Source organism: Elaeis guineensis, chromosome 4 (assembly GCF_000442705.2).
Source record: "Elaeis guineensis isolate ETL-2024a chromosome 4, EG11, whole genome shotgun sequence".
NCBI classification, from domain to species: domain Eukaryota; kingdom Viridiplantae; phylum Streptophyta; class Magnoliopsida; order Arecales; family Arecaceae; genus Elaeis; species Elaeis guineensis.
Window position 1 is genome coordinate 15731806 of NC_025996.2, and position 27471 is coordinate 15759276.

At 44.6% G+C, this 27471-nt stretch overlaps 1 protein-coding gene and 1 non-coding gene across 4 annotated transcripts; one reads left to right on the top strand and one right to left on the bottom strand.

The window, feature by feature from the left end:
- The first annotated feature begins 2691 nt into the window (after positions 1-2691).
- LOC105043695 (O-fucosyltransferase 30) lies at positions 2692-8072 on the top strand. 3 transcript variants are annotated; one of them, XM_010921354.4, is made up of 3 exons: positions 2692-3356; positions 6428-6517; positions 6611-8072. In XM_010921354.4, exons 1-3 carry the CDS (start codon positions 2914-2916, stop codon positions 7506-7508), a joined length of 1431 nt encoding a protein of 476 aa, XP_010919656.1. In that variant the 5' UTR covers positions 2692-2913; the 3' UTR covers positions 7509-8072. The 3 variants fall into 3 exon arrangements, with proteins under 3 accessions (XP_010919656.1, XP_073111787.1, XP_010919655.1); XM_073255686.1 differs by lacking the exon at positions 6428-6517; XM_010921353.4 differs by having other exon boundaries at positions 2693-3356; positions 6428-8072.
- A 2666-nt stretch (positions 8073-10738) lies between these two features.
- On the bottom strand, positions 10739-26651 carry LOC105043694 (uncharacterized). The gene is made up of 4 exons (XR_012140673.1): positions 26100-26651; positions 11874-12031; positions 11643-11751; positions 10739-11174 (listed from the first exon to the last, which is right to left on the bottom strand). It is a non-coding gene; the product is annotated as an uncharacterized protein (transcript).
- Between the last annotated feature and the right edge of the window lie 820 nt (positions 26652-27471).

The window sequence follows — 27471 nt, forward strand, 5'->3', positions numbered from 1 at the left end:
AGATTCAGCTTGAATGGACCTTGCATTGCAGACTCCTTGATGATTGTTAGATTCGTGGACTAGGTCCAAAGCGTAATCCAAAAACGTCCTCACCATTTATATTTTCAACCCCAATCATGTTTGAATTGGCCGTGGTTGGCTTCAAGCACACCCACCAGTTGGTTCAAGTTTGCCATTTTACCAACTCAAACCCAAATTTTATCATACCAAGCTTCAAATAATATCTAAATATCATATTTTTGCAACATATATGCAAATGCAAAATTGCCTAGAACCAAGTTTTGAACTTCAATGAAGATATGTCTTAGTGTCTTGCAATCAATTATGTCAACAATTTTACTTTGTCCGTTTCTTTACATATCCGACAAATGACCATGTATATTGCTCCCAAGGTTACTTCTTCATGCACAACGTTTGCAGTATTAGGTTAAAATTAATACAATCTCAACTTAAAATGATTAAAAGAAAACTATATGCATTGATCTTAATTTTTCTAAAATCTCAATCATGAAACTTTCCATAACCTCCAAGAAATCTTGTAGCTAAGGATCCTAAGAAAGACTTGCTAATTTGCCTTGTAAACTTTAATTTGATTACTAGAGGCCTTTGACAAGTTAATCTCACACACTTCACCTAACCAAGAGGAAAGTGGCAGAGTATAAGTTAGTAGGGGATGCCAATGGCGAATCTAAACTCATTCTATGGTTGACACATAGATGCATATGAATGAAGTATAGATGGCTGAGATTTTCATCAAAATAAATATTTTTATTATAAATGTAATTTGATAATTGCAATCTCAACTTCTCATCTTCATCTTCGCTTTCCATCAGCTATACTTAGTTCTTGACAGTTGCGGCTTATGAAATTTTCTTTGTTGCAGGAAAAAATAAATAAATGGCAGTTTTTTTTTTGGCAACAATGCTTTTGGAGTATGATCAAATGAAGCATTAATAGGCAAGACAATGTGTATGATCTAACTGTGAGAAATTACAGAGTAACCAAATCAATTTTTAAATCTGATATAAAGAATAAAAAGCATATTTCAGTTTCGTCACATAATGGTTCAAAGATGCCATGTCAAAATAACTAACTTACCAAACATGTTCAAAAGATGGTTGGAAAAAGAAAGGTTTCACAGTCAATGTAGGTTCTTGCATGATACTGTGTTTGATCAGAAGCATAAATAGATATTTATAACAGGACTGTTGGCTTGCCTTGCTCTAGTTTCACATGCTGCTAGAAATAATTTTAAAACTTTGAGCTCATCGATTTTAAAACTTGGTGCTCATCCATCCCTCCCGTCTTCGTTAGATAGTCCACGGCCAATCTTCCAAGTAGTGACAACTGGATGCAACGTAAAAACAACAGTGACAGCTTAAATCTGGGTTAATTTGACCCCTTTTTTTTAGGTAAACCCTCAGTTTGACTTCGATTCCACGTATTGGAACTTATTTTTTTGATCAATTAATCTTTTTAATCAGAGTGAGTCTAGTTAATTTGAAATTTATGATATGACACGTTAAATTCTTTAATAATTATTTATATTTTTGTGAATTTGTAGACGATAGAAATTTCCCTCCCTGCTCATTTAATATGTAGAGAGAGAGAGAGAGAGAGGAGAGAGAGAGAGGTGATGTTAATAATATAGAGATGTTTTACCACTCTCGTTGGACTCCATGTACGCCTTGGTTAGGGATGACAACTAACCAAATATGGATTGGATTGATCAATATTTGTATCTATCACATAATTAAAAATTCATATTTATATAAATATATCTATATTAGTTAGATAAATAGATGATGTGGGTCGAACGAGTAGACAAAAAAATTGAGTTGAATCAAATAAGAAACTAATCATGCGAACATTTGGAAAGTGATAACTTTGAAAGAGGATTTAGATTAAGATTATAGTATATTGTGTTCCGATAAGGTATACCATGCCCACATCCAATATGAACTAAACTTAAATATTTTATCTAAAATCCATATCCATCATTAGATTTAAACGAGTTGTGCAAAACGAACCCTATTGGAGTTGGCACGGGATGAATATTAGATGGATCGCCATAATTACCATCTCTAATTTTGACTGGACCCTAATGCAAATCTCCCTTATCATTATCGCAAGAGTTTACTGATTTAATAAAATCATCTCTAACTTTTATGAAGGAAACAATTTATAAGTAGTGAGGTAAACGGTGTTGCAAACCAGACGCTGCATCCTATATGGAATCCTAATTTTCTCTTCTAGTTTTTTTAGAATTGTATATCGTGCTCTTATAAATGTATTTATATATATCTATATTTATTTGATAGGTTTGTTGGAAAATTCCAACATGATTAGACTAAAAATCCTACAAGACTCGGATCAGTTGGCCTATCTCTTAGGATTTAGGCTGGGAGCTGTCTTTCTGGTAGAGCCATGCATGAATGAACAGCCCAACCTACGAATGTTATACATGAATGGACCTCAAAGAAAGAAAGAAAAAAAAAAGAGGGCTTTATTTTCATGCAATGGATCCGGATTCGAAATGTGCACGTGTCGATTAAATGAAGGAGTGGATGTCCCATTTTTTGATCGTCATACGAAAATATTATCTGATCCACTTGATGGCCGTCTGACATCGTGGTTACGTAGAAAAAAGAATCTCCTCGACTCGGATGGAAAGAATCGGTCATTTTGAATGTCTTGTGGTGGAGTTTTGCGACTCAGATGAGCCGACTATAGAGCAAAAATCATTCGAATCAAACATTTCTGGATGGACGGAGATCCTTATGGTCGCATCTGGAGGGAGTTGCTATGCGGATCGGCCAGCCCCGCGCCCACCACCCACCGCCCTCATGAAACGCCTCCTCCCCATACCATAATTTCCAGCAGTCTTGCAGGAGGGTAACCGAAGAGGGAGCGATGGATTGGCCGGTGAGCCGTAGCCGTTGGAGGAAGCGAAGCCAACGAAACAAACCCCTCTTCCTCCTCTCTCTCTCGCTGCTCCTCATCTTCTTCCTTGCCGTCTTCCTCTCCTCCTACGCCGAGATCTTTCGATCTCTCCTCCCCTTCCCCACCAAAACCCTAGACGCTCGATCCCCACAATGCGGGGCCGGCGGAGCCCCGGACCTCGCCGGCGAGAGATTCCTGTGGTACGCCCCCCACAGCGGCTTCAGCAACCAGCTCTCCGAGCTCAAGAACGCCATTCTTATGGCTGCCATCCTCAACCGCACCCTCATCGTGCCCCCCGTGCTCGACCACCATGCCGTCGCCCTGGGGAGCTGCCCTAAGTTCAGGGTCGCCAGCCCCACCGAGCTCCGCACCGCGGTGTGGGATCATATCATGGAGCTCGTTAGAGCTCGGAGGTGTGTGCCTTTGATTCGGATTTTTCGTAAATATTATCAAATTCTTTTTCAAGCCATCGGCCATGAAACTTGGCTTAGACTAAACTGATAGATGATTGTATGGGCTTTTGATTAATTGGAAAGCATTATAATGTCCTAACACGGTTTCAAATTGGTACAAATTGGGTGCCACGATGGAAGAAGCATATATATCACTATTAGGAGTCACTTGAACTATGATTTTATGGAATAGCTGTTTGTTCTGCAAACCAGAAATTGGGCCAGATAACTATAAGGAAATTCACTGGGTCGAGAATCAGTGACAAGTTTTAATGGCTGGAATTAAGATAAAATTAGCGAAATTATTGTTCAGGATTAAGTTATTGGAAGTGGTGGAGATATAGTGGAAGCAGGAGGCTTGGTTTAGCCTACAGTACCACACAAACTAGGATAATAGTTTCTTTGGTCGGTCATTGGAGACATTGTTATTTGGCTTGTTCAACCCTTCCCAATTTGATGGTTTTCTTTGTGAACTAGTTGAATATATAATAATTTCAGGTGCTTGCATCTCTACATAGAGAAATTTATGGAGTTCTGAGCAAATTCGGTATGCTTTGGAGGGATCTCTTCCTTGGAGCAGTGCTCATGGGTTTGCTAAAATATTTTTTCAAAGCAGCTACTCTGTGTTTCTTATAAGCAGTAGATTTTCTTCTCATGGCTTCTGAAAGACTTAGATTCGCCATTGTTTTTTTCTTGGGTGCCTCTAGAATAGCCTATCACCTTTATATCAAATCACTTGTAGGCTTACATTTATCTTCCACCTGTTTCCATTCTTCCATCTGGCATGTACAGATGATTGAAAAATGCCTTCTTCGCTACTTTATTTAAAAAGGATTACAGATTTGGAAAGATTTTTGCATACCTAAGATAATGAATGCAAGACATTTTGTACTTCTTCTAATTGAAATTTGATGACTGACTTGGAACATGTGAAGATTAAGTATATAGTGGGACACAATTACTGCATAGACATTGGGTGTTGCAAGTAAAAAAAAAAAATGTGCTCTTTTTTCTTGAATTAATGAAAGTTAGTTGCTTATCCCCAATATCACTGGTTTATCCACCAAAATATTGGCTTTATTTGTTGCCTCATAGATGCTTCTTTGGAGTTTTTATGTCATTTCATCAGACTTATAGCACAAATCTATTATTGTGAGAGAGATGTCGGTCACTGTGCAGGCAGAAAGAGAGAGAGCATTGTGTATTTTATATAAAACAAGGTTTTTTTACAAAAAATCTGGAAAACTTAATTAGGCATCAATAGAATGGTGGATCGAAGAGCTGTAGAAGGTAAGAGAGAGAAAGCAGAGGGTGCGAGTCAGTAGGACAACTTGAGATAGAAGAGATGGATGTTAATGTAGAATGTAATGAAAAATAAGAAAGAGAAGCAATGCCAATGCAAATTAAAAAGATAAGGAATGGCAAGAGGATGCCTGCTGGGAAGGGACAGATGTAGGAGGTGGAGGTATATTTCCCTCTTAGTTTTTCTTATTTCTAGTCCTTCTGGTTTAAATTTATTGATGTTACTTTCTCGTGATTCTCATATCTATAATATTTCCTAATCAAGGAGCTAATCAGTGGAAGCCCCTGTTTTACATGGCTTATACTTGTGTCTAATGCTCTAGTGGGCAATGATCACCCTAGCATTGATGATTCACATACTTGCATGCAGTCTCAGCATGGCTGTGTAGTTTGGTGACTCTAGCCTCTGTAAATTGCTAGTTGGTGCAACAGAAATATTTGGGTGCCTTTCAGCCAATTTAGTTCTAATTTTTGTCAAGTGCACCAAGCTCTGTTCACTCATGGCTAAGTAGCCTCTTGCATAAGCATGCTCTTGGGATTTATTGGTCATCATAGTGCCTGCTTAAGTTGGAATTGCAGAAGTAGAAATTGAGCTTAACCTTTGAAAGTATTTTTTTTTATCTTTTAAGTGTTATGTTTCTTTCCTTTCTAGCTTAGTTGTTGGAATTAAGAGTAATGCTGTATCTCTGGTGTCTCTGGTAAACTCCAACGGGCGATGCCTTTGTCCTTGCATAGAGAGGTTCCAGCAGTTGTAAAACAGCTTGGTCAAAAGGAGCAAATGCTGAATTATAAAGAAACTGTCACATTGGTGATGATTTCAATAAGGATTCAATCTTCTAACAATTTGCTCAAGATTGTGGATGAATCTTTTGGAGACAGTTTACAGAGGTAGATGTGTGGCCCATTTCGTTAGTCATGTAAGAGGAGAAACTATTGTCTGCATTCTTATTTCACATACATGAAATGCTTTTGTTATATCAACAGGAACAACCGCACTTAGATGAGTGCTAGCTTCATCTAATTTCTATGAAGAAGTGAAGGATTGACAAAGATCTGATATAAAGTATTTTATTATATACATAATTAGTTGAGTGATTATGACACATGGTTGAGGAAGATGGAGACTGATCTCAAGTGCACTGATTTGAAGGAATGGTGTAGTTTTTAAATTGACTTTAAAAAGACTTGATAGCATGGAGTAAATTTTACGAATCCTTTCATGGAAGATAATTTTGATCTAAGTGATTATTTATTTCTTCTGCTCAATCTTGTGGTGGTTATCAATAATCTCAGGAAAATCATTTTCAAAGCTTGAAGACCTCTGCAAAGGGATGTCCAGTTCCTGCATCTGATTGTTACTGCTACAAAAGCTATCTGTTTTCTCGCTAGGAGCATTGGGTTTTTAGTGATTTCAAGGCCAGCTGGAATGAGGACACCAGAAGTTCATGATTGGTGTGTACCTGTTGAGGTTGATCTCTAAAAAATAAACATATGATGTTTGTTTTTTTAGATGTTTAGTGATAAGTGGATCTCACTGAGACTGCTAAGTATGATGAAAATGGCTGATAGCTAGAGCTGAAGTTTGTTGTCTCAATGCCTGCTAAATTTATTGCTTGTTATGTCCAAAGGGAAACACTAATCTGTTTAATAATAAACAACAGATTGTCTTAGTACTTGTAGCAGCAATTATTCTTAAAAAAAATAACACATGGTTTTTCCGGTCTTTTCAGGTATGTTTCAATGGCGGACATAGTTGACTTGTCTCTTCTAGCATCATCTATGGTCAAGATAATTGATTTTAGAGTCTTTGCTTCAACATGGTGTGGCTTAAACTTGGAGCGTGCTTGCTTTGCTAGCTTATGTTGTGCTGTGTCTAAGGTTGGATCTTTATCAGGTAACTTTGACCAATGCAGGTCCTTGCTATCTGGCTTGCAAGGTAACATTGATCAGTGTATATATGCTATACAAGATGACTGTAGGACAACAGTATGGACATACCAACAAGAGAATGAAGGGATTCTGGACTCGTTTCAGCCTGACAAAGAATTGCAGAAGAAGAAGAAAACTTCATACATTAGGAAGCGTAGAGATGTATACAAGGCTTTTGGACCTGAGTCAAAAGCTGAAACAGCCACAATTTTGGCTTTTGGAAGCCTATTCACATCGCCATATAAAAGTTCTGAGCTTTATATCGATATACATGAAGCTCCAAGAGACACACGGATACAGTCATTGCTAAAGGAAATTGAATTCCTTCCCTTTGTCCCAGAAATTATGGCTGCAGGAAAGGATTTTGCTGTAAACAAGATAAAGGAGCCTTTTCTCTGTGCCCAACTTAGGTTGCTAGATGGGCAGTTTAAGAATCACTGGAGGGCTACATTTTCAGCAGTAGACCAGAAGCTTAAAACCTTGAATCTGGAACTTAAGGCAAACAAGGTTAGCGGTCCTATCCATATTTTTGTCATGACGGACCTTCCTATGGTGAATTGGACTGGAACTTATTTGGCAGACCTTGCAAAAGATGCAAGCTCTTACAGACTCTATACACTACTAGAAAGTGATGAATTGGTAGTGCAGGCTGCTAAGAAACTTATGGCAGCAGAGCATGGGCTAAGGTCTGGTTTTCTTCCAAGGAATCTAGATGGAATGGATAAGAACAATGCTTGTGACCCAGTGACGTTACCAGAAATTCTATTATACATAGAGGAAGCTGTTTGCAGCTGTGCTTCCTTGGGATTCGTAGGGACTGCTGGATCAACGATAGCAGAAAGCATAGAAGTGATGAGAAGGAATAATGTCTGCAAATTGTAGATCAATTGTACCTTTCATTGTTGCAGCTGGATATATCCCACATTTAAGAAAAGTGCTCATCTCTGTTTCCACAAAGAATATATCAAAGGAAATCCAAAGTCTAATGGTACATGAAGTCAAATATTGATTCAGGAACAAGAATCTGAATATTTGAAACACAATAAATGTTGACTTCCTGACGACAATTTTCTCTTCGTCTTTGAAACATCAGAGAATAGCTGAAGTAGGTATTATTCACACCTGCATTTTATGGAACTACTAAAGAGGAGGAAGCCCTGCAGCTTTGGATTTTACTTTTAGGTACTCGCACAGTTTGGCATCTGATAAAAATCATTGAAGGATTTGACAAGAAAAGGAGCTTCAACTTGTTGTATGGTAGCAAAGTCTTGCTCAGCTCTCTTAGGCTTGAAAGAAATTTATTCATCATTTGATCAATATTACCTTTTTCTTTTATGTATCTGCTGTATTGACATTTTTTAGCTGACCCATATAGTTCTGACAAAGCTTGATGACTGTGGTTATGGTACTGAGTTTATCATAACTAGTCAACACTGTTTCAGTTTTGATGTTTGAGTCCTTTATTGATGATTCTATTGCAAGCTTCATCCAATTTGTTATGTTTTCTTGGATCATCTTGACATTATCATGACAAGATTTATGGGGCTTCAAATTGTTGATGTGGGAAGAATGCTGAAACTGGCTAGCTGAAGCTATAAAGTTTTTTGAGAAGGTGGCCTGCACATTGAAGGACGCACTTCTCAGGACTTGAACCCAAGACCTGCTGTTTACAAGTGGAAGAAATGACTGCTGAGTGAGAACTCATATCCTAAGCAAGTCCCAGTTCACCAACTTATGCTATAATGTTTAGCCAACCCTAAAATGATTATATCCATGATTCTGAACAGCCAGCTTCTGTTCAACAAGTATACAGATGGTAAATGCATGTTCCTCTACATGTTTTCCGGAAACTAGGAGTTAGAGAAGGCATGATGCAGTTGATTCAGATTCATGTACTTTTGTTTGTGTTTTGATATATGATATGGTGGGCTCTTACAGTACTGCTTTTAGGTAATCTGATACAATAGGAAGTCCTTTTGAGTTATACTGTATTTTCTAGGCGTCAGATGAAAAGTAGAGAAGGCATATGCAACTGATGATAGGATAAAGTATATGAATGACTGAGTTGAAGTGGAAAATAGGCTCGTGGTCACCCACCTACAATTTCAAATTGTTGCATGGATGATTAGAATCAGGTGGAGGAGAAAGTACAATCATGTCATAAATAATTAGATTGTGTTTGGTACATAGACAATCTTGAAAGATAATGTGGATTGCCTTCAGGATAGTTTGCTATCATTAAATTGTCAATAATATTGATTACTGTATTTGGTATACAGGTAACGTTGCAGCAAAATTATTGAAAATTTTAATTGATATGTTGAGTATGACAATCAGATTTTCGATAATATGAAATTAAATTTTAAAATATATTAATAATTTTATCTTGACGTTTTTCTTTTTTTCTGATGAAAAATAATGGGAGCAATATAGATGTGGTGGTGGTGCGAAGAAGTGGCAGGCCTAGGGATGTGAGGAACGATGAGCACTAGGGTGTGGGGAGGGGGCAGCTGCGTGTGGAGCAGTGAGATGTGGGGATGGGCATGAAGGAGCCATGGAGGGGTGGTGGGGGATAAAGGCGGAGGAGTCGTGGGCACGCAAAGCGAGATAGAAGAGCCATAGGTCAAGAGCGCATGCGGAGGAGGGTGGGAGGGGGGGTAATTTGGATAGCCACCTCTTCCCAAGACAATCTAAATTGCTTTCTATGAGGCAATCTGGGTTACCATCCAAAAAGTATATCAAATGCAGTAATCCAGATTATCACATTAAATTGCCAGCAATCTGGATAGATTGCCAGCTACCAAATACAACCTTAAATATTATTAAGATGGACAACCCCAACCGACCATTCAAAGTGAGATTATCTGTGAGTTTTAGTTTCTTTTTTTGCGGATGTGCATACGGGCGTGAGCGGTTGTTTCTTGTTCTTTTCCTTTTCTTTTTTAAGAGAAATTTTGGATGGATAGTCGTGAGTCAGTCTAGAGCGACAAGATAGTATGAACAAACGATTGAAATGTACCTTAGAAGAAGAGAATTTGATGGAGACAGATGATTTGTTGAGTTAGAGTTTTGATCACCATTTACAATTTGTTTTTCGAAAGATATGCAACTATACGCACATATTAGTATGGGAACTTGCTTATGAGAGGAAGCTTAATAGCTAGGATAGCATTAGACATTTTGGAACATAGACCTCCCAAATGAAGTAGAACCAGTATCTCAGAATGCTGTTCTGGATTGCTCAGGTAGATTCTCCTGCAGTTTGAGGTCCCTTCCAATTATATGTAGAGAATCGTCCTTTTGGAATGCTGTTCTTCACTGCTCAGATGGCTTCTCCTGCAGCTTTAAGATCACTGTGGAAGACGGAGCAAATCTTAGATTTTAGGATGTCCCTCTGGTGTACTTCGAAGAACCAGTTTGCATCCCTTGCGCAGGAGAATTTATATCCTACAAGGGATGACCCTCTTTTCTTTCTTCTCTGTCTCTATTTCTACTCTGTTGTATGACTGTCTTAATTGAGTAAAGCACATGGAGCTTCCCATACTCCACTCTCGGTTTCTGTCACACAGTAATATATATATATAAATGGGTGATACAGAAATATCACTATGGAAAAGATCAAGAAGGTCCAGACGAATTTCTGGTCTTCCATCGCACGGGTCTGCAGTTCGGAGGAGAATCTTATGATTTTTACCTCACATGGCTTTGAATACAATATTCAGTCGCAGACAGGATCTCGAGTAAATTTCAGTGTCAAATAGATCAGCTGAAACATATATATATATATATATATATATATTAAAACCTAGCGTAGCTTCCACAAAGGGAAACTCTTCATGTCATTTACAGAGAGAATAGAAATTTTCTTCCATATATAGTTTACCGTATCCATCTTTTATTCAGATTCCTGGGAAGATAAAATATGAACCTGTTCTATTTTTCAGCAAAATGGAGCTGACGGTGAGTAAGGTCATTTTCCCCCACCATAGTGCAGGTAACCAAGAGCTACAATGTATCATGCAAATATCTGGAATTTTGATGTGCAATAATCAACCAACCAGAAGCTCCTGGAGAGTTATTCAAATCACATCCAGCAAAGGAAAACAGCAGAATTTTTAGGTCCTCGTAGAACTGGTTGACTCTTCGATAAAATCACCAAAAGAGTGATTGTCTTGCAATTTTGTATGAAGAATTTCTAATGTACGATCACAACAAAACTAAAGGTAACTTGGGGAGGCACTGCTATGTCGATTTAAAAGAAAATGGAAAACAAAAAAGGGCTATGTTGACACAGCATGAGCTCTCCCACTGAAGGGGCAATGAACGAGTCAGGCTCACGTTGTTAGAAACCATCTGGCATTTTGAGCTGTAAGAGAAAAGAGATGCCCGTCTGGCCACTCGTAGTTAGCAACTTTAAGTTTTCAGCAACAGGGGCCTGTGAAGGCTCAAATGATATGTGCCTTTGCAGATGCGAAAATGCACAATATTCCACTTCAAAAACTTCCGCATCCTTTTGGAATGAAGCGACCGAAACACCAACTCCCTCTCCTGCCATACAGGGAAGAAGAATGAGATATTTGCAATCAAACAGCTCTCAGAAAATGCATGTGCAGATCATAAACATGACTGATTTTCAAGAATATGCCAATTACTAAAAAAATCCTCCTTTTTTCCTTTGTAAGGAGATTTTTTTTATTATTATCAAAAAAAGCAAGACGTTCAGGCAATCTTGCAGCAAGGACACCATATAATAACACATGCATATGCACACACGTGGGCCGCGACGAAAGGGAGAAAAAAGAAGAAGAAATCAAAGCATCACCTTCTACAAAACTATGAAAAACAATGTTAATTTAAGCACTAAATATGTAAAGTGAAACATATTAAAAGCCTCGACAGATATGAATGCTTTTTTTTAGATTGTTTTGGAAAAAGAGAGTAAGCCCATGTTGAAAGCAATTTATAACCAAGTTACATATAGAAACACTATAATCTGATTTACAAAGACACACTGACCATGTGTGACCAGCAGCAAGTTTTCATGGGGATACTTGTCAGCAAGAGCCCGAATGATATTCGCATATCTACTTCTTGCATCAAGAACAGACTCGTCCCAATGCGGCATCTGCAGCAATCAATGTACATTATTTGCTAATAAGACAAACTTAAATGAGCATTTTCTTCACAAATTAAATGATCATATGAATTAAACAAGATATTCATGATGAATAATGAATTAGTCTAAACCTCTTGGTAAATACGCTCCACAGAATGATCTATAGTTCGGCTGGCAGCAAAGCTTCGAGTTTTGAAACTTCAGGAAACCAGATGCCATCTTTAGGAGTAAATTCTTCACCTATGGCTCGTGTATTTAACATTTCGCATAATCCATATTCTATTGAGACCTGTTAAACAGAGAAAGTTCAAGCAGATTAGTTAGGGGAAAATATGACCATTGATACTGTTGATGTTTAAATAAAAAAACAGTTTAACCCCCATACTATCATGCAATAAATAATAGACAGCCAATGTCATTCCCAAGACCGAATGAGAAAAGTGAAGGATTGCCACAAGATCAACAGCTAGTTGTGTAAATAAAAGAAAGAAAAAAGGGAAGGAACCCTGCTTTTGCTTATCGATTGCTAATACCACTGAGGTGTCTTTATAAGCAGGATCCCATAATTAAACCGATCGTAGCCAGAGGAAGGCAAGAGATGGTAGAGGTTGCACGTTAATGATATGCTGCAATTAAACACCATGGTTAGGCTCCATTAATGGAGGTAGCCTTTCATTAGAACGAAGGCATTTTTTTTCCCAAAAATCAGCTTAATCAATTGATTCAGTGCTAGTCCATTAATGTTTTGTCAGGAAAAAGTTTTGTTAGCTAAGAATATGGTTCCTTCAGTATATTATAACAAAGATTAGAGAAGGCATCACAATATGATAAAATCAATTGTATGTTGGGGCATTAGATAAAATCCAGCACCTAACTGTATAATGAGCATCCAGTTCATGAGTTATAGGTTCATCTTTTTATATCTATAGAAAAGGAAAAAATATATGAACTAGTCCATCTTGATTGTCATGCTATCATTAGCTGTCCAAATAATCAGCTCATAGTCATTTGGAAAATAATTACCATATTAGGAAGGTGTAAGAAGCTAAACAAGATCAATGCGAAGATTAAGTGACTGACTTTGATAGTGGCCATTATTAGAAAGTGGGCAAATTTTTGTAGCATAAATGAATGCATCAAAGTACCTATAAAAGACTGTCCACTAATGTTTCATGTAGAAGCATTTAAGTATATATTCTCCACCTATCTCCCTAGGGTTTCCATGTGCTTCTACGATGCTCTTCATAGTGTAAACTTTTCTGAAAATTGAATGGGACCAATTTTTTGCAATGTGCTCTCCACCAAACTCTTTAAAACAGAACAAATGCATATCCTGGAGTAATGCTTCTATCAAGTCTTAAAGCATATCTGTGACATAACTCAGGAAAAACCACAAAATCAGCCATCCCTTCCATAAAAGTTTCATTCTTTTATGTTATTTTGATAATTCAGAAGAATCCTTAGGTGATTCACATGATATTGTTTTTGGAACATGTCAGACTTGCTACATGAGGTGAAAATGAAGGGGCTGCCCACAACCTTAGCAATGTTCATCTAAAGCTAACAACAAGCAGCCTTAACCAATTCATCCATGGATTGCTGCTTTACTGGTGCAGAGCAGGTACTTCAAACTGCAGAGCAATGAGTATAAATCACACCTGCACCTCACTGAAAAGCAACAACAATGGGGGGCATATTTACATTAAAAAATTGTATACAGCAAGAACGCTAAGGAAAATTACTTACGGATTGCACAGGTTCTAATGAAAATGAGGAACAAGATGAGAAAAGAAAACATTCAAGGACAAGAGGTGCCATCCCTGAAAATGGACCGATATCTAAATATGGATGCAGGATGTTTCTTTTCCACAAAGAAGTATTAAAAATGTGCTAAAGAATAGCATCCTCGAGATGCAAATCATGCCTGAGATTCAAGACTTCACAATATTTTTAATGCGAGTCACTACAGAGAGATATTTATGGCTTCACGTGAGACTGCTAACAACCAGTGATCTTAGCATATTTTAGGACAATAATTAGATGATCACTCCAAGTCTAGCTCCTTTGGATTTAGCTGATTTTGAAAGATATATTGTGATCTTTTCCCCTTTTCATTTTGGAGGGATTTGAAAGACACATTGATGAGATCTTTTTATATTTATATTCTTTAACTTTAGAAGCCCTACCATATAAGTTGTCTAATTCTCTATCTGGCAAAGAGGAGGAAAGCAGGCTACCATGTAATTGAAAGGTTCATTTATCATACTTCTCTCCTTTCTTCACTCTTAACTTCTACGTTCTTTACCTCTTTTCTTATTCTCCTTTCTCAATTCCTATGTCTTCTAAATTTTTCCTTTCAAAGTACAATCCTGTACCAGCTTTGCTCCCAGATATACATAATTTCTCACAGAACTCCATTAACAGGCCCTGATGTGCATCTCTTTTTCTCTCAATCCTAATCAATCACTTCAGGATACCTTCAAAAGTAACAAGTCTAGAAATCTCCTTATTCTGGTTTTTTTTCTTCAGCATTTTTGACTGCTTCTGCAAATTGACAAACTATTTTTCCAAAACATTGAAAGGACCATAAATTCCAATTTTCCATGGCCCAAATGCAGTTATTCCTCATTAATGAATCATACCATTATGGACTATATTGATTCTGTTCCATGCAACATAAAAATCAGGAAAAGAAATAGGGGTGCATAAATCTTACTCCAACATGAGTAGTATTCGCCCATGCAATGCAGGCCATTTTATTTCAAGTGTGCATTTTAGACATCAATTGCAGACAAAAGCCTACACAGTTAAGGAATATACCGTCGTCCCCAAGAGAACACCCTATTTGAGTGATCTGGTTGACCAGTTTGTCAAAAATAAGTTGGGAAAACGTCACTGATACGAAATACAGTCTTGTTGCAGCCAATCCCCCCATCGCCGATCGCCGGTGTCGCGCACCTACAAGAAAAATCCTCATAGACCGGAGATGCCTCCGATGGGACCCTCCGACGATCAAGTCAAAGAGGAGACTAGGCAACAGTGGAAAATCAGAAGCTCAGCGGGAGAGAGAGAAAGAGAGTTCAAGAGCTTAGAGGCGCTTCTCGAAACTTAGAACTTACCAATACTGTTGCCTTGCCCCGTTTTATAGTAGAACGCGGTATGGTCCCACCATTAATGGTGCAGACAACTAGGGAGTTGTCAAATCGCCGGGACTGTCAAATCGCCGTGGGCTGTCAAGTCACTGAGATCAATCTATGTCCTTGGCAGGACAATGCCCCAGGGCGGCCGTGCCGCATGTCCTTGACAGGACAACTGTCCATAGCGGTCGTACGGCGTTTGGGTGGGCTGGCCGACTATATGTCGATATTCGGCTGCCGGGACATCGGGTGATGACCCGGAGACACCGTCGGCTGGTCTGGTGCCTTGCGAAAGTCGGACATCGGCTGCCACCCCCGACAGTGAGTCGGTGATTTGGGCTCGATCGCTCGGCCGGTCGGAAACAGTATGGGTCTGTTCGGCCGACATACCTTCGGCCGCATATTGTCGGCAGCCATTGTCGGAGCCGTCGGTCGGTCCGTCGGTAGAGTCGACGTCGGTCGGACAGATTCGAGGGTAAGTCGACGTAGAGGGATCGATCGGTATATCCCAACAGTTGCTCCCCACTCTTGAGTCGGATGTCGTGTTGGCCAGCGTTTCCACGTGGGCGACGGCTTCGGACGAAAGAGTGGTTATCCATCACGTCATGCTCCGACTCTGGCGACCGTACCAACGAACGATCCGCTGTTAGACGTCCCATTGGGAACGTGAACTGCTGTCTCCTTGGGAACATGAACCGCCGTCTCCTTGGAAACCGAACCGCCGTCTCCTTGGAAACACGAACCGCCGTCTCCTTGGGAACACGAACCGCCGTCGGTTAATGAATCCCGAGATGCGGTTTTTCCGCCACGTGTCAGGGGGCTATTGGGCTGGAACCGTTCACGCGGATGGAGGCGACGTGGCTCGATCTGGGGGCAGGTGCGTCAAACCATCAGACCGAGGAAGGGCTCAGGCACTGCCACGTGTCGGCATTCGGAAAGCCCTCGTTCGGTGTGCTTTCATCTCGACCGTTGAAGGACCTTATATATATGCGGCCACTTACATCCAAAACTTCACTTTTTGCTGCAAATCCATTTCTGACGCTGAGGCCTTGTCGAATTGTCCCTTAGTTCTAGGTAGTTGTCTTCGTGCTCTCCCTTCGAAAGCTCTTCTCGAAGTTTTGCCTGTTCTTGTCTTCTTGCACCCTTCCTCCTTTGCCATTTTCTTTTTGTTCTCCTTTCTGGGGCTAGCATCATGGCTAGAACCTCTCCTTGAGGAAGTTAGTCGGGGAACCCGACCGACGACTCCCGGTCGACCCCGGAGGTGGAGGTTTCTTCACTTTCGGGGGCAAACGTCGAATGGCTCAGGAAGCAGTACAGTATCCCGGAGCAGTTCGAGTTCTTCGCCCCTGGAGCTGAGGGTCGGGTTAACAACCCGCCTCCGGACCAGGTGGCCTTTTATGTCGAGGACCTTTGGGCAGTCTTCGTTTTCCGATTCTGGAGTTCGTCTGGAACGTCTTGGATTACTACAGGCTTTGTCCGGCGCAACTGACGCCGAACTCAATCCGGTTGATAATCAGTTTTGCATTGTTGTGTCGGCTTTTACCGATCTTTCCTCGTATTTCTCTCTTCCAGGCGTTTTTCGTCCTCCGACCCCACTCGAAAGCCGAGGGTGGTGGTTCTTCAATCCCCGGAAGGGTCTTTCGTTCATCATCGATCTTCCTCGTCGATCCACGAGTAGAAGAACCAATTTTTTTTTGCTTCCTCTTCGCTACCTTGGGGGTTCCCTTCCGTTGGGGCGACCCTCGGACTCAGCCGAACGAAAACAGTCAGGTGGAGACTGGAGACCGAGAGGATTTTCACCGATTGAAGGATGTGTCGGTGCCGAAGCAGAGGGAGCTCGTCACCGAGCAAGCTCTGTACGACGTCGGCTGAGTTCGGTTCTCCATTTAGGTACAATTCGGTCTGTCGGTCGTTCTTTTGTCCTTATTTGTTTTTGGACTTGTGCTGATCCTTTGTTGAAATTGCAGGCATGCCGCCGAGAGTGAGGCAGATAGATGCCGACATTCGGCAACATGCGGCGAGGAAGAGACCGGTGTCCGGGACCGGACCTTCACGGCCTCCCAAAAGGCCTCATATATCATCGTCGCCCACATTGCGACGGCGACAGCGCAGCCCGACACCGAACGTGCGTCGGGCTACGAGCCGGTCATTGCTCTGTCGACGCCGGCGTGCCACCTGAGGTGCCGTCCGAAGAAGGGGCGGTTGAGGGGGCAGCCGAAGGAGCGTCGGCTCCCCCACCCACTGAAAAGGTTCGGACCAAAGCACGTGAGCCCGAACGACTTGCGGCGGCTCCCGTCGCTCCTTCGGGAGGAACTCAGTCGAGTTCAAGTTTCTCATCCCTCTCCGATCTTCGGGCCTGGCGACAGGTCGGGGGAAGGCTCCGATGGCGCCGGCGGACGACTCGAGGTCGGCGGGCCGCATCGCATCGTCCGACATTCGGATCCCCGAGGGTGCGTCGGCCCTGGCCAACCACGACTTGGCCAGGAGGTTGTGTCAGGCAACCGTTCTCTCCGGCCGACCGGGAGCTCTTGAGGGGTCGGCCGGTGTCCGACATGCTTTCTTCCTTTTATTTGACCATGATCCAGGTGAGCTCTTTTTCTTTTTCTTTCCTCTTCATTGTTATTTTTGTCGTTTCATCTTTCTGACGACCGGCCTTCTATTTGCAGCTGATCTACAATATGTCTGAGCTGGAGGTCGGATACCGGAGGTTCGACGACGTCCGGAGGCCTGGAAGAACAGGGTCGAGACCGTCGAAGCTGAGAAGGCAATGTTGGTGGACCAACTGAAGTTGTCGGTCGACCGTGAGGCTAGGCTCGAGGAGGAGATCTTCCGACTCACCAACGGCCTAGCCGCCTCGGAGGCCGAACTTCAGTCGGCTCGCGAGCAGATCCAGCACAAGACCCGCTCCGTCCACCGACTGCGGCGAGAGCGGGACGACTGTGTCAGGGAGCTCGAGGCCGAGCGCCAACAGCTTCGCGTTAGCCTGGAGAACCTGGCTAAGGCCAAGGAGAACTTGTCCTCCGCCCAAGCCGATGCCGACATAGCGAAGGCGAAGGCGGAGTCGGCCAAGGAGGCACCGAGTCAGGCGGTGGAGGACTTTCGTAGCTCGGACGAGTACCGGGAGGAGCTCCTCGAGAGCGGCTTCGCCTCCTATCGGGTGGGGTACGAGGACGTCCGGGACGCAATTCAGAGTCTGCACCCGGAGCTTGACTTGAGCGGCATCGTCCCTCCAGGATCGGAGGACCAAGCCGCAGGGAAGAGGCCGACCCACTACCGACGGAACGAGTTGCCGAGGATGAGGCGGCTCCAACCCCCGATCCCTCCCCGACCCGAGCGGGCACGCCGGTTGCTCCCGAACTCCACCCGGTGCAAGAAGTCGACTCCGACGAATAGTCGGAGTATCTGCCCGTTATCTTTGTATTTCTATTTTCTATTTAGTCTTTGATATCTATAATCGAGCTTCATCCCAATTTTGTAATCGAACTTCGATCCAATTTTGTAATCGGACTTCGACCCAATTTTGTAATCGGACTTCGGCCCAATTTTGTAAGTCATTTTAACTTAGCAAAATCAAAGACTTTTCACACTTTTTCCCGCATGCGTTGAATGTGTTTGATCGTCCGAGCCATCTCCGAGTGCATAGGTCGTAGCTCCGACATACCTCACTAGGACGTTCGGTAGGGTCTAGCGTAACCGATCAAGGTAGTCAGTAGCGTGCGTCGTGCCAAGGTCAGCACAAGCCCCAATCGCAGGCCAGCATCCCGACCGTCATACAGATAGCGTAGGATCCGATGGTCGAGAGCCGTACCGATTGTAGGTCGAGTGTCCACCGCCCGGACCTTGGTCGGGCGTATACGTCAGGCCGAGTGTCGGCCGATCACCGAATGTAGCTCGTTGGACAGGATAACGATGATAAGTTGAATATCCGTTGTCCGGCCCTTGGTCGGACATGCATGTCGGGACGTATGATAAACGGTGGCAAGTCGAATATCCTTCGACCGGTCGTGACCAAGTCGGTTTGTCGTAAGTCGAATACCCGTTGTCCGAATTTGATCGGGCGGGTACGTCACGGTGAATGATAAACGGTGGCAAGCCGGATATCCTTTGACCAGTCGTAACCGAGTCGGCATGTCGTAAGTCGAATACCCATTGCCCAGACCTTGATCGGGCGGGTACGTCGTGGTGAATGATAAATGATGGCAAGCCGGATATCCTTCGACCGGTCGTAACCGAGTCGGCATGTCGTAAGTCGAATACCCGTTGCCCAGACCTTGGTCAGACGGGTACGTCGCGGTTGTCTTGGCGTTTTGCCCTTCTTAGTAGAAGCTAAATCGGCAAGTTAGCCAGCCGCGTTGCTCGAGAGTCGACTATGGAAGGAGCGCGGCTTCAACTTAGAGAGGTTTCATCGCCAGCGCTGACCTTCCGTTAATGTAGACTGAATCGTAAGAGTCATGTGTTGTCAGCGATCGAGTCGTAGATTCGGCGATCAAGTCATCGATCGAGTCGTAAACTCGGCGTAGAGTCGGCGATCAAATCGTAGATTTCCAACGAGACGTGGGGCTCAAGTCGGAACGTCGAGGCTCGTACTTTTGGCGAGGGCCGACCCTCGGTGGAGAGCCAAACTTTGTAGACTCTGGAGTTTTGAAATTGTATTGTATTCCGAGCAAGAGGGGCATACAGAATTCATTGATAATACAATTTCAGATTGTCAGCATTCCAAGTCTGGAGAATGGCCATCCCTTCCAGGGTTTCAAGTCGGTAGGCGTCCGCCTGCAGGTGTCTGCAATCTTGTAGGGTTCTTCTCAGTTCGGGGATAGTTTTCCTTGATCCTGAGGCTTCGAGACTTCCACCTTCCTTAGAACTAGGTCTCCGGGTCTGAAGGACTTTGGCCTAACTTTAGTGTTGTAGTATTGGGCCACTCTTTGTCGGTAGGAAGCCATGCAGAGTTGAGCCTCGCGTCGGAGCTCGGGTAGGAGGTCCAAGTCAGCTCTTCGACATTCGAAGTTGTCCAATTCACGATATTGTTCAACCCTAGTCGATGGTAGCCCGATCTCTAGTGGGATCATTGCCTCCGTCCCATAGGCCAGGGGGAAAGGAGATTCTCCGATCGGGACCCAGGGTGTCGTTCGGTATGCCCACAGGATCGAGTGCAACTCTTCGACCTAGAGGCCTCTGGCTTCATTTAGTCGAGTCTTCAACCCATGCAGAATGGTCCGGTTGGTTACTTCGACTTTCCCGTTGGACTGTGGATGGCCGACCGAGGTCGGCCTGTGCGTGATATGAAATCTCGCACAAAACTCCCTGAAGTCATTGTTGTCGAACTGTCGCCAATTGTCGGTGATGATGGTGTGCGGTAGTCCGAACCTAAAGATGATGGACCTCTGGACAAAGTCTTCCATCTTACGCTCGGTAATTTGCGTCAGAGGTTCGACCTCCACCCACTTGGTGAAGTAGTCGATCGCGACAACTATAAACTTTCTTTGGCCAGACGCCGGAGGGAAAGGGCCGAGTATATCGACCCCCTATTGGGCGAAGGGCCATGGGGCAACAATGGAAGTCAGTTGGTTGGCGGGCCGGCGTTGTAAGTTGGCATACTTCTGACACGGCTCATACCTCTGAACCAGGTCAGCCGCGTCTTTCTTCATGGTGGGCCAGTAGTAACCTGCCGCAGGACTTTGTAGGCCAAGGATTTGCCCCCCAGGTGACTCCCGCAGATCCCTTCATGCACCTCTCTGAGTGCGTAGTCCGCATCCATCGATCCCAGGCATCGTAGCAAGGAAGGAAGAACGACCTTTTGTAGAATTGTCCGTCCATCATTACATACTGGGAGGCCGCCCACCGGAGTCGCTTGGCTTCCACGGGATCTTCGGGACTGGTTCCGTCAGTCAGGTACTGAACGATCGGGTCCATCCAGCTTGGCTCGGTCGTCAGTTGGAGTACCTCAGTCCTGTCGATGCTCGATTGCTCAAGACTCTCCACGAGTGTCCGACCCAAAGTGCCGTAGGCAGATATCGCAAGCCTGGAGAGTGCGTCGGTCCGAGCATTCTCTGATTTGGGAATGTGGGAGATCTCGAAATACTTGAGGTGTGCTACGAGATCTCTCACCTTCTGGAGATATTTCGCCATGGTCGGATCCCGCACTTCGAATTCGCCTTTGACTTGCCCCACAATCAGCTGAAAGTCGGAGAAGACTGAGGCTGTCGATCCCGAGCTCCTTCACCACTCTCAAGCCAGCGATCAGCGCTTCATACTCGGCTTGATTATTGGAGGTTTGAAGTTGAATCGGAGGGCGTACTCGGTAAGCACTCCCTTTGAGTTGGTGAGCAGGAATCCGGCCCCGCTCCCTTGGGCATTGGAAGCTCCATCTATGTGTAACACCCAGGTTGACCCGGGGTCAAATTCAGAAGTCGCAGCTTCTTTGGAGCTCCCGTCTTCCGACATTTGATCGGCTGTCGGGCATTCCGCAATAAAGTCAGCCAAGACTTGGGCTTTCAAAGCGGGTCGCAGTCGGTACTGGATGTCAAACTCGCTCAGCCTCACCTTCCATTTCGTCAGTCGTCCCAATGTGTCGGGGCGACGGAGGATCGCCCTCAGGAGCTGGTCGGTGAGGACCACGATGGCATGTGCTTGAAAATACGGACAGAGTCGTTGCGTAGATATGAGCAGGGCAAATATCATCTTCTCCGCCATTCAATACCGAGTTTCGGCCCCGTGGAGCACTTTGCTGGTATAGTATATGGGCTAGTGAGTTTGGCTCTCGTTCTCCTGAACGAGTACCGAACTAACAGCCTCTGAGGCGGTGGCTAAATAAAGGTACAATGTTTCTCCGACCTCTGTCTTTGCAAGCAGGGGCGAAGAAGCCAGGTACTTCTTCAAGTCTTCAAAAGCTTGCTGGCACTTATTCGACCAAGAGAAGTCCTTCGTCTGCCTCAGAATTTTGAAGAACGGAAGGCATCTCTCAGCCGACCGAGAGATGAATCAGCTGAGTGCGATGACCTTTCCATTGAGCTGCTGCATCTCTTTTTTGATGTTCGGGTGCCGCATGTCGATGATCGCCTTTATCTTCTCGGGGTTGGCCTCGATTCCACGTTGAGAAATGAGAAACCCGAGGAACTTCCCCAAAGCTACCCCGAAGGCACACTTAGTCGGATTTAGCTTCATCCGATGTCGCCGAAGAGTGCGAAAGGTTTCCTCCAAGTCCTGGACATGATATGAAGCCTGCACGCTCTTCACCAGCATGTCGTCCACGTACACCTCCATGTTGCGCCCGATTTGATCTTTGACGATCTTATTGACGAGGCGTTGGTAGGTGGCTTCGGCATTCTTCAGACCGAAGGGCATCATCCTGTAGCAGTAAAGGCCCTTGGCGGTCACAAAGGCCGTATGCTCTTCGTCCTCGGGCGCCATCAGGATTGGTTATATCCGACGAAGGCATCCATGAAGCTGAGCAGTCGATAACCGGACGTCGCATCCACCAGTTGATCGATCTTCGGCAGTGAGAAGCTGTCCTTCGGACAGGCCCAATTCAGGTCGGTGTAGTCGATGCAGATCCTCCACTTCCCGTTGGCTTTCTTCACCATGACGACATTTGCGAGCCAGTCGGAATATGTGGTTTCTCTGATGAAGCCCGCCTCAAGTAGCTTGTCCACTTCCTCATCGATGGCCTTCTGTCTTTCGGGGGCGAAGGCCCGTTTCTTCTATCTCACCGGCTTCGCACCAGGGGCGATGTTGAGTCGGTGAGTCATTGTTTTCGGAGGTATGCCGGACATATCCGTTGCCGACCAAGCGAATATGTCGGCGTTAGCTTTCAACAGCTTTATCAGCTGCCGTCGCTCCGGGTCGGTCAACTATGACCCGACCCAGACGACTTGTTCAGGATTCCTTATCATCGGGATGGAAATCAGCTGCTCAGTTGGTTCACCCCGCTCCTCTTCTTCTCGTTGGTCCAGCTTGTCGACCATCAGGGAGTCCTTTGATTCATTGCTTTGAGTAAAGATTTGGAAGCACTGTCGAGCGAGTTGTTGATCCTATGTCGAGACTATCGCCCTGAGGGTGTTTAGTCCGGATCTTCAAAGTATGGCATTGTAGGCCGAAGGTACTTGGACGACCGCGAATGTCATGTGGACGGTGCTTTGTCTTGGTTCGGTCCCAGCTGTCACGGGAAGAGTAATTTTTTCTTCCACCGCGACGGCTTCCCCGATAAAACCCACTAGGGGCATAAAGACTTTCCTGAGTCGGTCGGTCAACAGTCGCATTCGGGAAAAAGTCGAGTAAAACAAAACATTAGTCGAACTTCTATTATCAACAAGAATCCTTTTTACATCATAGTTCGCTATCGTCGTCGAGACAACAACAGCGTCATCATGGAAAGTTTGGATTCTCCGAGCATCCTCATCTGTAAAGATGATTACATCATCCTGGCGCGGCCTCTTCGTCGACTCCTCTTCAGCAGTCGTTCCTCGATCCAGTCGTCTGGAGATCATGTTGATGACTCCAGCAGTAGGCTGATTATTCGCTGCCTCTTCAATCAGTTGGGGTTGTCAGTCGGAAAGGGACCGAGCCGGCGGGTCCCTTCGGTACTTTCCGAGATACCCTCATCGTATGAGGAGGGCCTCTATCTCATCCTTGAGTTGGATGCATTGCTCGGTAGTGTGATCGTGGCCCCGATGAAATCGACAGTATCTCGTTCGGTCGAGGCCCTTTGCCTTCAGAGGCGGGGGCCGCCGTAGGTATTCCGCTCCTTCGATCTCCATCAGGATCTGCGTACGAGGAGCGGAGAGAGGGGTGTAGGAATCATACTTGCGGTGCGTCGGTCTCGAACTCTGACGTCAGGGTGATCTCGGGCTCCGTCGTCGGGGCGAGATCCGTTTATCGATCGGGGGCCTGCTGGGTTCAGCAGCAGTCCGATTTTTCTTCCGCTTCTCCTTTTGGCCCGTGCCTTCGGTCAGGTGCCGGTCGGAAGCTCCTTCGTCCGCGTGTATGTATTTGTACGCGCGCTCCAGCAACTCAGCATACGTCCGGGGGAGAGTCTTGTCCAAGGAATATGTAAACCGGGACCCCCTTAACCCCTTCTTCATGGCCGAGATAGCCATGTCTTCGTTGAGGTCCCGAACCTCAAGTGTGGCCGCGTTGAATTAATCGGGCTATAAAATATCGGAGCGTCTCGTTTTCTCCTTGTTTGAGGGAGAAAAAACTGTCCGAAGTTCGTGGCGGTTTCCGACTGGTGCTGAAATGGGCCACGAAAGAATGCTCGAGCTGCCTGAAGGAGTGGATACTCCCTGAGCGGAGGCCGGAGTACCAGGTCCTGACAGCTTTACGGAGCGTGGGGGAGAAACCGATGCATAGGAGGGCACCAGTTGCCCCTTGAATTGTCATGAGAGCCTTGTAGCTCTCCAGATGGTCAACTGGGTCGGTGGAGCCGTCGTAAGGCTCCATGTGAGGCATCTTGAACCGACTAGGGATCGGTTCGTCGAGGACAGATCGGGAGAGAGGTTGGGTGGTCCGGAAGTCGACGTCGTTCGAAGACTTCTGACCATCCGCCTGGAGTTGGGCAAGCCGACGGTTGATTTCTTCGAATTTACGTTCGTAGTCGTCCAACCGTCGGTGTTGTAAAACCCCAAGGGTCGAACCTCCCGACGAACTTGAGAGTGAGGCAAACGGTGTCCGCGGCCGCTTCTCCTTCCTCGCCCACTCCAGCTGGGAAGGAGGAGGACGCCGAGACCGGTGGGTGTCGTGCCGTGGCCGTCTCGCCCCTTCTCGGTGGGAGTGCTGAGACGGTTGCTCTTGAGGAGGAGACGGAAGTTGATGCAGACGTCGGTGGCTGCTTCTAGACGGCAGAGGGTGTGCCGTCGGTTGTTCCGCCGGCGGTTGCGGCAACTGAGTCGATTGCTATTGGAGGTTTTTGACCGCATCCGTCAGAACGATCATTTGCCGTACGATCACCGCGATTTGTGCCTCCGTAGTTACCACCGAATGCGAAGAGCTGGACTCCGCCATGGAAGGTGAAGGAGAGGCCTCTTCCCGACGGGAAGAGTGCCTCGCCGACCCGGTAGCTCTCGATCGCTGAGCTCTGATTTTCGTCATCTCGAGAGATTTCTTCAAGCTTCTACGAAGCTCGCTAGCTTACCTCTGTCGAATAACCCCCTACCTGGCGCGCCAAATCTATTGCGGCCAATCCCCCCGTCGCCCGATCGTCGGTGTCGCGCACCTGCAAGAAAAGTCCTCACAGACCGGAGATGCCTCCGACGGGGACCCTCCGACGGTTAAGTCAGAGAGGAGACTAGGCAACAGTGAAAAATCAGGGACTTAGTGGGAGAGAGAGAAAGAGAGTTCAAGAGCTTAGAGGCGCTTCTCGAAACTTAGAACTTACCAATACTGTTGCTTTGCCCTATTTTATAGTAGAACGCGGTATGGTCCCGCCATTAATGGTGCAGACAACTGGAGAGTTGTCAAATCGTCGGAGGCTGTCAAATCGTCGGAGGCTGTTAAATCACCGTGGGCTGTCAAGTCACTAGGATCAATCTATGTCCTTGGCAGGACAATGCCCCAAGACGGCCGTGCCGCATATCCTTGACAGGACAACTGCCCATAGCGGTCGTACGGCGTTTGGATGGGCTGGCCGACTATATGTCGATATTCGACTGTCGGGACGTCAGGTGATGACCAGGAGATACCGTCGGCTGGTCTGATGCTTTGCGAAAGTCGGACGTCGACTGCCACCCCCGACAGTGAGTCGGTGATTTGGGCTCGACCGCTCGACCGGTCGGGAACAGTATGGATCTGTTCGGCTGACATATCTTCGGCCGCATATTGTCGGCAGCCATTGTCGGAGCCATCGGTCGGTCCGGTCAGTAGAGTCGGGCGTCGGTGGGACAGGTCCGAGGGTAAGTCGGCGTAGAGGGGTCGGTCGGTATATCCCAACAAGTCTTATGAATTTTTTTCTTCTTTGTGTTTTTTTCAACCACCAAAGTTATTATATAACCAGTAACAAGCTTCTTGGGAAAAAAAAAAATCCCCTTTTGAGGAAAGAACAACTTTTTGATTGAAAAAGCATAAAAAATCCTCCTTTAACATTTTGATAAAGGAGGCCACCACCAAATACGTCGTTTTCTTGATAAAGGACACGCTTTTAGGCCATTTTCTGCATAAAGCTTGTTATTTGTTCAGACAAAACCCTAAAAACAAATGTTAAAGAAAAGAATAGGTGACGGACTGGAATACCTTGACGCGGGAGGGATCGATGATGACGTCTTGGCGGGTCTCCATGGCGAGGAGGCGGGCTTCATCGTCGACGACGGCGCAGAGAGCGGAGACGGCCTCGGTCGCGGTCTGCAGGCAGCGGAGGAAGGGGGAGACGATGACGCGGTGGATGGGGACGCCAAGGGCCCTCAGTCTCTTCCCGGTGGTCCAAGCACGGATCTTGCCACCGTCCGTCAGCGGCGGGTCCCAGGGCCGCGCCGCGTGCGTCGCCCACATCGGCTCGAAGTGGTCGATCCGGTCCCCGTGCCTCATCACCACAACGTTCTGCACCCGCTTCTCTCCCGCTATCTCCATCGCTCTTGCTGTCTCTCTCTCTGTGGATCTTTCCGGAGGGGTGGGGGGCTCTACAGAAGTTCTGGTGCAAAAGGGAGATGTTTTCTTGCGATTTATTGGACGAGTTGGAGAGAAAAGAGGGAGAAAAATACGACCCAAGCTAGCGAACCGCGGGCGGAGCGCGGAGAACTCCATTTCGCGGCCTGCGGTTTCCGGCTCGCGTTCCTGACTTCTCGAAAGGTTGCGATATTTGGCGTGTTTTATAGTAAATTTCTTGATTTCTTGATATTATAGTTTTTTTTTTTTTTTTTAGTTTTCGAGTATACCCTTACAAATATGATTTATTACACATTTAACTCGTAAAACATGTTATTTATATAATTCTTTCCATTGAATTTTTGATCAATAGTGTAAAGTAAATATATTATTTTAAGTGTTAAATGACTATATTATCTTTTCATATTAATACTCCTAAAAAATTTTAAAATTTAGTTTGTATGGTAAGGAAATTAGTTGCATATATTTTCGATAAATTTTTTACGTATATTTTCTAGAGTTTTGATATAAAATGATGGAATATTTATTTTATATTTAAATAGAAAGTTGCTAATAATACTAGCCGAAAATGTAAGAAGAAGGATATTAATAAAGGAATACCAAATCGAGATTCTGTATGAGCAAAAATATACTAATCTTAGGAATGTGATTATATATGCAGATAATTCTTTCTTTTTTGAAAATTGATTTGCAGATTATATTGTAGTTTTGGTGGCTCAATTATATTTTCTTATGGACTGATGGTATTTTTTTTTCTTTTTCTTTTTTTTTTCTTATTTCTACTTATATTGGGAAGTAGTGGGTTGTCATAGTATGTACTTGTATTTTTAATAAAAGATCTGATGTGTGTTGTAGGATAAGCAAGTCGTTATGGATATATATTGAAATATTGAATTTTCAATGAATTGCATCATCCCATGTGCAATTTATAAGATACGTTGTTGCACTCGTATGAATCTCAATCATTCTTATGCATATTAAAAAATAAATAAAAGATATACTT